The 13,611-nt window shown below is 38.4% G+C and overlaps 1 protein-coding gene across 1 annotated transcript; it reads left to right on the top strand.

Annotated features, from left to right (window-relative positions):
- Positions 1-12,611: 12,611 nt before the first annotated feature.
- LOC138875106 (uncharacterized) lies at positions 12,612-13,238 on the top strand. Its single transcript, XM_070153926.1, has one exon. The coding sequence runs from the start codon at positions 12,612-12,614 to the stop codon at positions 13,236-13,238; it is 627 nt and encodes a 208-aa protein (XP_070010027.1).
- The last annotated feature ends 373 nt before the right edge of the window (positions 13,239-13,611 follow it).

Raw genomic sequence — 13,611 nt, 5'->3', positions numbered from 1 at the left:
CGGTGTCTTGTAGCCTCCAATGCTCTCCCAATGCTTCCAAGGTCAAAAGTCCTCTAAAAATTGTGTTTTGGTGTATTTATACCATGTAGGAACGGGCCCGGATGATACTACCCTTTCCAAGCTGAAGTGGGATACTTGGACCGCGAAAATACACTGGTGTGGCGCCATATGTGCCACATAAGTGAGGATCTTCAGAGAGTTGATTTTTTTCACTTTGCAGGAATTTTGCATAAGCATTATGATCCCCATGGCGCGGTAGTGCAATTTTCTCAGAGTAATTTTTGTTTTCACTTTTTGACATTTAGACATGATCCTCGACCCCTGAACATGATGTCGACTTAATTTCTTGGGCTTTTACTTAGACTTCAAAGCTCCACATTGTTAGATTTAGTTCCAAATTATCTTTTTAACTCAAAATCACTTTTTGCAAGACATAATACACATAATAAGTGCAATAGACTAACATATAAGCTCAAACACAAGTAAAATGCAGTAATTGGAGTGCAAATTATGACTAAAATACGGGTTTCTAGCCTACTATCACATATTTTGTTGGAACTTCAACACCGGAAAATTCCAGCATAATATGTTAGATTATGGATCTCCTGCATATACACTTTCCGCATATTATGTTGGAACTCCAACACTTTTATACCTCATGTTTTCGTACGTAAGAGTACGTCATAAGTCAATTAATGTAAGCTCAGGAATGGAATCATCTTTGAAAGTTTACAAAGTTAATTCATCATGTTAACGTGGAGGTTATAAATATTTAAGATCATTGATACCAAGTAGCAAGAGGGTTTGAAGGCTTAGAAGCTAAACAAATTGAAGAAAATAAGTTTCGTCGAAAGTCGACAAGTTGGAATGTTTTACCATGTACTTTTGGGGTGAAACTAGGGTTATTAACATTATAAGGAAATTATAATATGAGTTATTTTAGTCGTATGATAGTTGGTGTTATGTTTTGAAGTCAAGCGAGTTATGGAACAAAAGTTGGAAAAGGTCATCACAAGTTTCATTCATAAATGTGCTGAAAATTAGGCCAAATGTAACTAAGCTTTTCTCCCAATATACTTGGAATTAGGGGATGATCTACCTACCAAATTAAATATCTATGAGTCTATATTCTAAAGCACTAAACCATTTGTCGATACGAAGTCGGAGCATATAGATACTCATATTTTTTTTGCGAGACTGCGCAGGCTTGTAGGTGACAAGTAGGTGCATCACCTACTTGCCAAAATGAGAGGAGTCAATTAAAAGCCCCAAAGTTGGCCAAGAGGGGTCTTTTAAGGGATTATCAACTCATTTATTTCACCCATCTTCCAGACCTTGAAAACCTAATAGAACCCCTGCAACTCCTCCCCAAAAAAAATCCCACACAAACCCTAGGGTATTTCGGGTGTTACGACGCGATTCTAGTGCTGAAAAGTCCGGACAGCTTGCTAGTTTCTCTTTATCCTTCTTGTATCCATGTTGAGGAACTTATTTTTTATGAAGAGGGACCAGGTTTCGTGGGTTATACTCATTACAAGGTAAGTTTATGCTTCTCCTTCCATTATCTATGTGTTTGCAAGTTGTAACTCGATCGTAAAGAATAGACCTAGCTAGTTTCGAAGAATGGTATGTTATTTATTCTTGTGTAATGGTTGGCTGGTTGTGAACTTATTTTTAAGTTGAATTCATGGCTGGTTTATTGGATAAGAGGTATAATTATGTACTTTTGGTTGTGTTTCTCAATTTGAAAGAAAAGACAAGTCGAAACGTATTTAAGTAAACTAAAAAATTATTTTTGAGTTGATGAACTTTTGGGACTTTTTTGTGGGCTGTTTCGTATTGGTATTGGGTTGTATATTTTTCTACTATTTTTATGGAGTTGAGAGTATGAATGGTGTGGAGACACACCACATAATGGCAAGGTTGTTTGTTGGTCGTTCGTCGTAATATTTTCGGATTGTTTGACACTATTATGGTTGTCGTGTTGTGTATGAAGTGATAGGGATATGTTGGGCTATTTGTGATTGTTTTGACTAGTGTGAAGTCATATATATAGGGGAGGTTTTATCCATTTCATTATAAAATAGGTTGTGGTTGATACATAATAGTTACGACACTTAAACGTAACGATAGTGTCATTTCTCTTATTGTAGACTAAAGAGTCGTGACCTTTGCATAGCTTGAGGTTGGGCAGTACATATACAAGTTATGTTAAGGCACTTAATTCTTTCTTTTGGCATTACCTAAAGTGAAATGAATACGCTATTTCATAACGGATCTACTCCTAGCAACTAAGGTTGTCCATGTTGTTCTTTCCTTGTAAAATTATCCTAAGCAACTATGTATGATCCTTGAATCATACTGAGGTTCATATTTATGGTATGGATGTCCATAATATTCTTAAGTCACTCCAAAAGGTTTAGGATGCGATTCCATGAGTCTAGCATGCATTATATATAGTATCTACTTTACACTACTGAGCTGTGTTATAGTCGGCCGGGTACGACACCTATTGTGCAACCACTAATTAGTTGGGTTTATCAAGCTCCATGTGGTTGGGTACAATTCTACCGAGCCTTATGATGGTCGGGTACGTTTTTACCGAGTCCTCTTTGAGGTCGGGTACGATATAATAATGATGATGCCCACAGAGGCAGATGCTTTTTAAAAGTTTATGTAAATATATGTATTATGCACTTCATGTCAGTAGCTCCCAGAGGCACTCAGATGTTATAGGTTGTATTTTCTCTATCTCTCTTTACACTACTGTTCTTGTTTATGTTTTCCTGCCTTACATACTCGGTACTTTATTCGTATTGACGTCCCTTTTGCCTGGGGATGCTACGTTTCATGCTCGCAGGTCCCTATTGATAAGTTGACAATCCTCCAAGTAAGCTATCAGCTCAGCGGAAGGTGTTGGTGCACTCCACTTGCTCCGGAGTTGCCTATTTGATTTGTATGCTTTAGATATGTATTGATTGGTATGGCAGGGCCCTGTCCCGACCTTTATGATATTAGGTACTCTTAGAGGCTTGTAGACAGATGTCAGGTGTATGGATACTTTTATGGCCTTGCCGGCCTATGTTTTGAGTTTACAAATGGTCATGTCGGCCTTATAGGCCCGTATGTCACATGTATAAGTTTGCATATCATGTTGGGTCATCATATGTTGAGTATTCCCTTATGTTTCATTCTTGTTATCTCATGACGAGTTTTCTGGCTCATTTACCCATGATAGTATAATAAGAAAGATATGTTACATTGGTACTCGGTTGAGTAAGGCACCGGTGCTCGTCGCGACCCATTCGGTTTGGGTCGTGACAAATATGGTATTAGAGAAGTTCTATCCTAGGAAGTCTACAAGCCGTGTCTAGTAGAGTCTTGTTTATGGGTGTGTAGTGCACCACACTTATAAGCAGGAGGTTGTAGGGCATTTAGGACTGTCACTCTTTCTTCTTACTCTAGATTGTGTGGTAGAGCTCAATTGTAAGAATTCAAACTTCTAAATTCTATTTTATTTGTAACACAATGATACCTCATTCAAACAGATAGTTGGTGAAAGATTAAATGTTGCTGTGGAAGAGTTGAGTCAATGGAACTCGATTTTGCATCATGCTTATTATGAGTAAATGTAAGGTCTTTAGCAGATCATTTGTGTACTAAGAAGTGTGAGCTTCTTGATAAGGAGCCCCAAGGCATGAATATTTATCCACCCATATGGTAAAGAGAGACGAGAGAATCAGGAGGTGGATACAAGTTTCAATAAGTAAAAGAAGCAACTTGAAAAAAGTTACGAGGTACCAGTTAGTGAAGGTTTGAGTGTTTACAATTCAGGCAGAGAAATATATGTATTCTGAGTTACATTCAACAGTACAGAGGTATGTACAATTGGCCATGCCCATCTTTGTATGCCCTGTGGGAGTTGACAGATATAGTTTAAGAGAAGAAGGGGATAGCAAGATCCAATTGGGGTTAGAGTAACCCAAAAAGGTAGATGGATTATTATCATTATCTAACATTTCCGAAGGATATTGCAAATATGGTAATACTTCTCCTTGTAAGATGCCCCGGTAGTGCAAGCTAGAATAGTACATTTAGATATGAATACTAGAATGACTGGAAAAATTCAGAATATTGGCACTGGAATCCTAGAAGGGATAAATATTTACCTTTGTATGGCTCCCGTTCCTAGTAAAGAGAGAATGCTAGGTGACCTAAAGAGTCAGTGAAATGAAGCAAGGGGAGCTAAAAGTGAAAGAATGATTTGTTGAAGTTATCAAAATAAAGTGTTAGACAGAAATATTAGCCGGAGAATAAGAAGTGAGTAAATGAAGCATTATGAGTAAGATATAATAAATAGGTGATAAGAGTAAATCAAAATACGACACGATGACAGAGTTTATAGTCAAGTAAAGGAAGATACAAGAGGTGACAGGACTTAAGGCAATAAAAAAGTATAAGACATAGAGTCATATTTCCATTTCGAGAAATGATTTGGTGACTCCAACATGATTACCAGAAGGAAAGGTTAGACCCCAGAGTAATAGAAATCAGTATGGGCTGGTAAACAAGATAAATCGAATATGAATAAGGGACCGAATGAGTTTATAATAGTCATCATCGTGAGAATTTCAGAGATAGCATTGCAACAATAATAGAATGGACAACAAAAGAATAACATTTAAGGTTTATTCAGGAAGATGCTTCCCTAAAGCAAGCACAATGAGCAGAGTTAAGCTTAAGGGACTAAGTGTACCAATATACACTAAGTGTCACCCATGTGCATAAGAAATTCAACTATCCCCCGTATAGAAAGGTTACCTCAAGGTGAGTAAAATGTCAGAGAAGATGTGGGAAAAAAATAACAAAGATAAAGAGGTAACTATGGGATATTAAAGGAAGATTGCGGTAAAAAGGTGAAAGGAATGAGAATGCATTTATTTAGATCCTACAGATATGATATGACTCCAAAACATTATGCAAGTATGATGCCGGGGAGAAGCAATAAGGGTTATGCACTCGACGATATTGATAAATAAGTGCAAAATGAACACTTGATGCATAAAGAGCCAGTACGAGTGATAAGTTAAGACAAAGAAAATAACCCAAGAGAGATTATGCGGAATATAGATATGAGAATGGACCAATGTGTAGTTAGTATTGATTAAGGAAGAGCCTTGTTATGGCTAGACAAGAGGATACAAACAAATCAGCAGATCAGGCAAGATAAATGTAGTGAACCCCAACATAATGAATTCAGTCTCTCAGATATGACGTCGTAATCCTTGAGAAATATTCAGATAGGACTTGGGGTTGTTAAAGGTACCGTATAAGTGTTATGAAAATAAAAGATGATGCCACTAGGAAGACAATCAAAAATTTTAGTTCACAAGCAACCCTACGAGCACAAGGGCACGGAGGTAAGTAACTAAGGATAATTATAGGTGAGTGACAACATCAAAAATTTCTTCGGGTATACGATGTAATAAGCTTGTAGCTTTACAGGAGTCAGAGGATCTCCTCTAAGTACTACCACGAAAGACTAGCTCAAGAAATAAGGAAGAGGGCTTCAACCTAAGCATATTAACTTGAAGAAGAATTGGTCTGGCAACAATGGTCTCACTACAACATTAGATGTACTCCATAAGAAAGTGGCACCTATAGTGGCTAATGAATGGGAAAAAAATCAAAGGTGGTGTTTGATATCATATGAGGTACAGGAAATTATAGTATTTGTGGGCAATAAGACAAGCCACAACAAGTGGCAGAACAACCAAGAAAAGTAATTGCTTATATTTAAAGACAACTGAGAAGGCACAAAAGGAAATCTGTGGTGCTAGAAAGTTAAAGGAAGGATGTGACTAGTACAAATAGATATATGTAGGTGGCAAGCTAAAGTATGGCAGAGTGTCAAGACTTTAGGTATATGGGAGTAAGGATAAGAAAAGGTGAGTTAGGAGCTGACAAGAATAGGTAAGACCTCGGTATTAAGCCTATCAAACAAGAGAGCTGATGGTTTATGTATGTTATAAAAAGCTCAGTATAGCTTGAATTAACACGGATGAGTCTAAGACTAGGATCATTTAGAAGAGATAGAATGTTGCCCTGGTAGTAATGTAAGGGTATAATTGTGGTAAATAATAAAAGGATGATATTTAGGCCTTCAATTGAGTAATGATTCAAAGAGAAGAGATTTCATAGATGGCACAAGATTAGAATATAAGACGAATCACATTGGTATGCTATGAAATACGGTTATTGAAGTATAGTATCGTCCCTAGGTGGATAAGTAAAGCCACTTCAGATGTTCCTCGATGAGACGTGAGCCTTAGTGACAATGAATTACGTAAGAGGTTTCAAGTTAGCAATGGTGGATTATAGATCAACATTAAGGTGAATCAATAATGGATGGATAAGAGTTCCAAAATATGAGAGGAGATTATGATGCCATTATTTAGATGAACAGTAATAAGGAAGCATTAAATGACTTAGATTTATACATATAGGACAAGCAGTGAAAGAGTAACCCGGAGCTGGGTGGCAGACCTCGATAATAATAAACCGAAGTAAGAGTTAGGATATAGAATGAACTACCTAGATGTAGTAAAACCATAAGCATAGGTAACCAAGGCTGTGAAGCAATGTATAGCAATAGTCGTAAGTCCGACAAAGTACCAAGCGAAGAACTTTAGTAAACCTATAGATGCCTAGAGGGACATCTTGACATAGTTCTGTATATGTTCACAAAGTGAGGCCTAGAGATTGGCCAAAAGGTAGAGGAAAAAGGATAAAAGAGTCGCATAGGCAAATATATAAGTACACGGTTGTACATGATGCATGTCAGAAGGTAACAACAGTTATGAGATTGGAAGAATTCCAACCACAGGTCGTGGTATGAGAAAGAGGCCTAAATGGGGGAATACCCAAGCCCTTGGATTTATTTACAGAACATTTTCCTAGATGTCAAGGACAATATTAAAGTATTCGTAAGAGCTACAGGTTATGATACTGATAAGCACATTAGTCAACATTCGAGGACGAATGTTTCAAAGGGAGGAATGATGTTACACCCCATGTTTTCGTACGTAAGAGTACGTCATAAGTCAATTAATGTAAGCTCATAAATGGAATAATCTTTGAAAGTTTACAAAGTTAGTTCATCATGTTAACGTGGAGGTTACAAATATTTAAGATCATTGATACCAAGTAGCAAGAGGGTTTGAAGGCTTAGAAGCTAAACAAATTGAAGAAAATAAGTTTCGTCGAAAGTCGACATGTTGGAAAGTTTTACCAAGTACTGTTGGGGTGAAACTAGGGTTATTAACATTATAAGAAGATTATAATATGAGTTATTTTAGTCGTATGATAGTTGTGTTATGTTTTGAAGTCAAGCGAGTTATGGAACAAAAGTTGGAAAAGGTCATCACAAGTTCCATTCATAAATATGCTGAAAATTAGGCCAAATGAAACTAAGCTTTCTCCCAATATACTTGGAATTAGGGGATGATCTACATACAAAATTAAATATCTATGAGTCTAGTTTCTAAAGCATTAAACCATTTGTCGATACAAAGTTGGAGTAGACAGATACTCGTATTTTTTCGCGAGACTGCGCAGGCTGGTAGGTGAAAAGTAGGTGCATCACCTACTTGCCAAAATGAGAGGACTCAATTAAAAGCCCCAAAGTCGGACAAGAGGGATCTTTTCAGGGATTATCAACTCATTTATTTCACCCATCTTCCAGACCTTGAAAACCTAATAGAACCCCTGCAGATCCTCCCCAAAAAAATCCCACACAAACCCTAGGGTATTCCGGGTGTTACGACGCGATTCTAGTGCTGAAAAGTCCAGATAGCTTGCTAGTTTCTCTTTATCCTTCTTGTAGCCATGTTGAGGAACTTGTTTTGATGAAGAAGGACCAGATTTCCTAGTTTATACTCAGTACAAGGTAAGTTTATGCTTCTCCTTCTAATATCTATGCGTTTGCGAGTTGTAACTCGATCGTAAAGAATAGACTTAGCTAGTTTCGAAAGAATTGTATGTTGTTTGTTCTTGTGTAATGGTTGACTGGTTGTGAACTTATTTTTAAGTTGAATTCATGGCTGGTTTATTGGATAAGAGGTATAATTATGTACTTTTGTTTGTGTTTCTCAATTTGAAAGAAAAGACAAGTCGAAACGTATTTAAGTAAACTGAAAAATTAATTTTGAGTTGATGAACTTTTGGGACTGTTTTGTGGTCTGTTTCATGTTGGTATTGGGTTGTCTCTTTTGCTACTATTTTTATGGAGTTGAGAGGAGAGAGGGTGTGGAGAAACACCACATAATGGAAAGGTTGTTTGTTGGTCGTTCGTCGTAACATTTTCGGATTGTTTGACACTATTATGGTTGTCGTGTTGTGTATGAAGTGATAAGGGTATGTTGGGCTGTTTGTGATTGTTTTGACTAGTGTGAAGTCATATATATAGGGGAGGTGCTGTCCGTTTCATTGTAAAATCGGTTGTGGACGATACATAATAGTTACGACGCTTAAACAATAACGATAGTGTCATTTCTCTTATTGTAGACTAAGGAGTCGTGGCCTTTGCATAGCTTGAGGTTGGGTAGTACATATACAAGGTATGTTAAGGCACTTCATTCTTTATTTTGGCATGACTTAAAGTGAAATGAATACGCTATTTCATAACAGAGCTACTCCTAGCAACTAAGGTTGTCCATGTTTTTCTTTCCTTAGAAAATTATTCTAAGCAACTGTGTATGATCCTTGAATCCTACTGAGGTTCATATTGAGGGTATGGATGTCCATAATGTTCTTAAGTCACTCCAAAAAGGTTTAGGATGTGATTCCATGAGTCTAGCATGCATTATATATAGTATCTATTTTACTCTACTGAGCCACGCTATAGTCGGTCGGGTACGGCACCTATTGTGCAACCACTGATCAGTTGGGTTTAACAAGCTCCATGTGGCCGGGTACGATTCTACTGAGCCTAATGATGGTCGGGTACATTTTTACCGAGTCCTCTTTGAGGCCGGGAACAATATGATGATGATGATGCCTGCAGAGGCGTATGCTTTTTAAAAGTTTATGTATATATATGTATTATGCATTTCATGTCAGTAGCCCCTAGAGGCACTCAGATGTTACAGGTTGTATCTTCTCTATCTCTCTTTACACTACTGTTCTTGTTTATGTTTTCCTGCCTTACATACTCGTTACTTTATTCATACTGACATCCAATTTGCCTGGGGATGCTGCATTTCATGCCTGCAGGTCCTGATTGATAGGTTGACAGTCCTCCAAGTAGGTATCAGCTCAGCAGAAGGTATTGGTGCACTCCATTTGCTCCGGAGTTACCTATTTGGTTAATATGATTTGGATATATATTGATTGGTATGGTGGGGCCCTGCCCCGACCATTATGATATTAGGTACTCTTAGAGGCTTGTAGATAGATTTCAGGTGTATGAATACTTTTATGGCCTTGTCGGCCTATGTTTTGAGTTAACAAATGGTCATGTCGGCCTTATAGGCCCGAATGTCACATGTATAAGTTTGCATATCATGTTGGGCCGTCATATGTTGAGTATTCCCTTATGTTTCATTCTTGTTATCTCATGACGAGTTTTGTGGATCATTTACCCATGATAGTATGATAAGAAAGATATGTTATGTTGGTACTCGGTTGAGTAAGGCACCGGGTGCTCGTCGCGGCCCATTTGGTTTTCATCGTGGCAAACACATTATAAAATTCCAGCACATTATATTGTAAAGCTCATATGTAAAAGCATTCGAACTCCAGCATATTATGCTGGAATATATCAGGATTTTTTGAAGGTGTTTTTGTTCAATTTTATCTTTACATGAAAAAATGGCTAAATTTCGATTATTTTTTAAAGTACTATTATTACTTTCCAATTATCAATTGTAATTAGCAACTAGAAAGCACTTTGTAATTTGTTCACTTACTAACAACAACAACAACAACAACAACAACAACAGCAACAACAACAACAACAACAATAAAAAATTCAGTATAATCCCACAAAGTAGTGTCTAGGGAGTAGAGTATACGCAGACATTACCCCTACCTGGTGAAGGTAGAGAGACTATTCTTACTAAATTATCCTTAATGACACCTTAATTTTCTATTAAATTAATCTTTCTCCCTTATGGATATATATGGTTAAAATCGGGCTTGTCCGATTTTGCTATTCAATCGAGACCAAGAGATCATGGCGAAGGTCAGCCTCGCAATGAATCGGGCTATAACGTGAAGATGAGGTGTCGAGTTCAAGAATCAAGATGTCCATCGAGACCGAGGCCAGCAGCAATTGAGATTAAGTATGACCGACTTCGAGTGAAGTGCAATAACGGAAAGGCGAGATATCCGCAACTTGTCGAAGATCATGGCGGAAATCCCGAAACAGATCGAATCAAGGGCGATTATTTGCGCCAATCATGAGATTTACTTCCGTAATTAGAATTGTAACATAATTAGGATTCCTCTAGTATATAAAGGGGAGTCCCCATCATTTGTAAAGGCACCAGATTCACGAATATCAAAGCATATAATATTTCTCAGCTCACATGTTTCTTCATCAGCTCATTATATCTTTAACTAATCTTGCATAACTAGGTCGAGGGTGTCGAATCTCGAGGGCTCTATCCAAACGCTGGCTTGCTTTATATCATTGTCAATTTTGCATCATTCATCTTTACATTCATCAATTAATATTATGTGAAATCACATATCCTTAAAACCACATTATAATTAAATTGTTATCCAAATTTTAGGGTAAACAGCTTGACACCTACCGTGGGGCTAAGGATAATAGCGATTGCTTAATATGTCAACCTTCATAACACTCACTGCTTTTACGCTTGTTCTCGTGAGTATTTTTTATTTTAGGAATCAACATGTCAAACTCTCAAGTAGTAACCACTCACACTGATACCGGCCTTGGTCTTCATAGTGAAAACGAACACGTAGCCACCCTGAGAAACAGAATGCCTCCAATCAATCCGACATATCACAGGTCATAGATCAGGTTGATGTTAGTTCTCGTGTCGCCATTCGTGGAGATTTAGGTGCCGACCCTGAAAATAGCGTTTGCAGAGACACCCGGGCAGCCAATCAGGATGCACAAAATGGTGAAGAAGGCAGAATAAGCCTCGAATGATATTTGACATGCAACAAACTCAGTAGGCCACAATAGCGTAACTCCAAAATCAGAATCGAGCCCCAAGCAGAATCAAACTCGATATATCACAGGAAGTTGTTCATAGGGTCAAATTCGTATAGGAGAAACTGAATGATAGTGGATGGGGAACTGATCCCGCCATCATGAAGATGCTTGAGGAGCTCAATAAATGGATTGAATCAGGAGAAAGAAGATCGAGGCCAATGATAAGAAGGTAGAAACGTACAACTCCCAGGTTGATCAAATACTAGGGGAACCCCCGATTCTGAAGGGTTTGGATTCGAAAAAATTTGTATAGAAGCCTTTCCCACCAAGTACGGCTCCGAAGCCCATTCTGAAGAAATTCCGCATGCCAGAAATTCCCAAGTACAATAGAACCACTGATCCTAACGAGCATGTCACTTCTTATACATGCGCAATAAAAGGAAATGACTTAGAAGACGATGAAATTGAATCATTTTTGTTGAAAATAATTGGAGAAACTTTATCGAAGGGGGAAATGATTTGGTACCACAATTTACCGCCCAATTCCATCGATTCTGTTGCCATTCTTGCCGATTCGTTCATAAAGGTACACGCTGGAGCAAAAAAGGTCACGACTAGGAAGTCGGACCTCTTCAAAGTGAGACAAAAGGACAATGAAATGCTAAGGGAATTAGTATCTCGGTTTTAGATAGATCGCATCGACCTACCCCTGGTTACCGATGATTGGGTTGTCCAAGCCTTTACGCAGGGTTTGAACGAGCGAAGTTTGGTAGCATCACATCAACTAAAGCAGAATTTGATTGAATATCCAACTGTGATCTGGGCCAATATGCATAATCGAAACCAATCAAAGATCAGAGTCGAGGATGATCAATTCGTAGCTCCATCCAATTCCGTTTACTCAAATAGGTCCGAAGGCAGGATTCAAAGAGCCATCGACAGAGAGCCCCGATCGATTAGAGATCGGTACCAACCATATAGTGCAAATCGTAGAAACAATGGACCGGGACGTAATCCTATTTGAAATGATCGAAGGAATGATCAAGGTCAAATTTTTTGAGGTCTCATGAGTAAGAGTAGCTTTGATAAACATGTCGAGCCTAAGGAAGCACCATGGTTATCAAAATACAACTTCAGCATCGATACTTCAGGTATTGTGTCAGCCATTGGGAGAATCAAGGATACTAGGTGGCCCAAACCCCTATAAATCGATCCAGCTCAAAGAAATCCAAATTAAATGTGCAAGTACCATGGAATCCATGGTCATAGAACTGAGGACTGTAGACAATTAAGGGAAGTGGTAGCTCATATATTCAACGAAGGTCATCTTCGAGAGTTCTTGAGTGACCGAGCATAAAATCACTTCAGAGATAGGGATGCAAACAGGAAAAAAGAATAGGAGGAACCTCAACACGTGATTCATATGATCGTCGGTGGGGTCGATATCCCTCAGGGTCCGACATTTAAATGCATCAAAGTCACAATCACAAGGGAGAAGCATACCCGGAACTACTTACCAGATGATACCTTATCTTTCAATGATAAAGATGCAGAAGGGATCGAACACCCCTACAATGATGCACTAGTAATATCTATCCTTATGAATAAAATTCAAGTGAAATATGTGTTGGTTGATCCAGGTAGCTCGGCAAATATTATTCGATCGAGGATTGTGGAGCAACTCGACCTTCAGGATCAAATCGTGCCTGCAACTTTAGTGCTCAACGGTTTCAACATGGTAACTGAAACCACCAAAGGGGAAATCATATTGCCAGTGAACGTGTATGGAACTATCCAGAAAACAAAGTTCCATGTAATCGAAGGTGATATGAGATATAACACACTGCTCGGGAGACCTTGGATCCATAAAATGAGGACGGTACCTACGCTTCATCAAGTTTTGAAATTCCCAACACCGGAAGAAGTCAAAATGGTGTACGGCGAACAACTAGCAGCCAAAGAGATGTTTGCAATCGATGAGGTGATACCAGTATCGACTCTAACATCAACAAAGGGACCAGAATCAAAGGAAAAGCAGAAGGTCAATTAGCAACAACGGTCGTTGGCTTTGACCAGATCAGAACAGTAGGAAATTATCGAGGATGATGATTGCATGATGCCTTGAACCTTCGTAACCTCCGATGATTCTGATGCCATGAAGTCAACGGTCGAAGAGCTTGAACAAGTCATACTAATCGAGCATCTGCCTGATCAAAAGGTGTACCTGGGCACGGGGTTAACTCCCTAGTTTAGGGAAAAACTCATTAAATTCCTTACTAAAAATATGAATTGTTTTGCTTGGTCCCACCTTGACATGACAGGGATCCCACCAGAGATCAACACTCATCGATTGAGTTTGGATTCGAAGTTCAGATCGATAAAGCAAAAGACAAGCTCACAATCCGAGGTAAAGCATGCGTTCA

The sequence above is a fragment of the Nicotiana sylvestris genome, chromosome 8 (assembly GCF_000393655.2).
Source record: "Nicotiana sylvestris chromosome 8, ASM39365v2, whole genome shotgun sequence".
NCBI lineage: Eukaryota > Viridiplantae > Streptophyta > Magnoliopsida > Solanales > Solanaceae > Nicotiana > Nicotiana sylvestris.
This window is presented reverse-complemented; position numbering and strand designations above follow the sequence as displayed.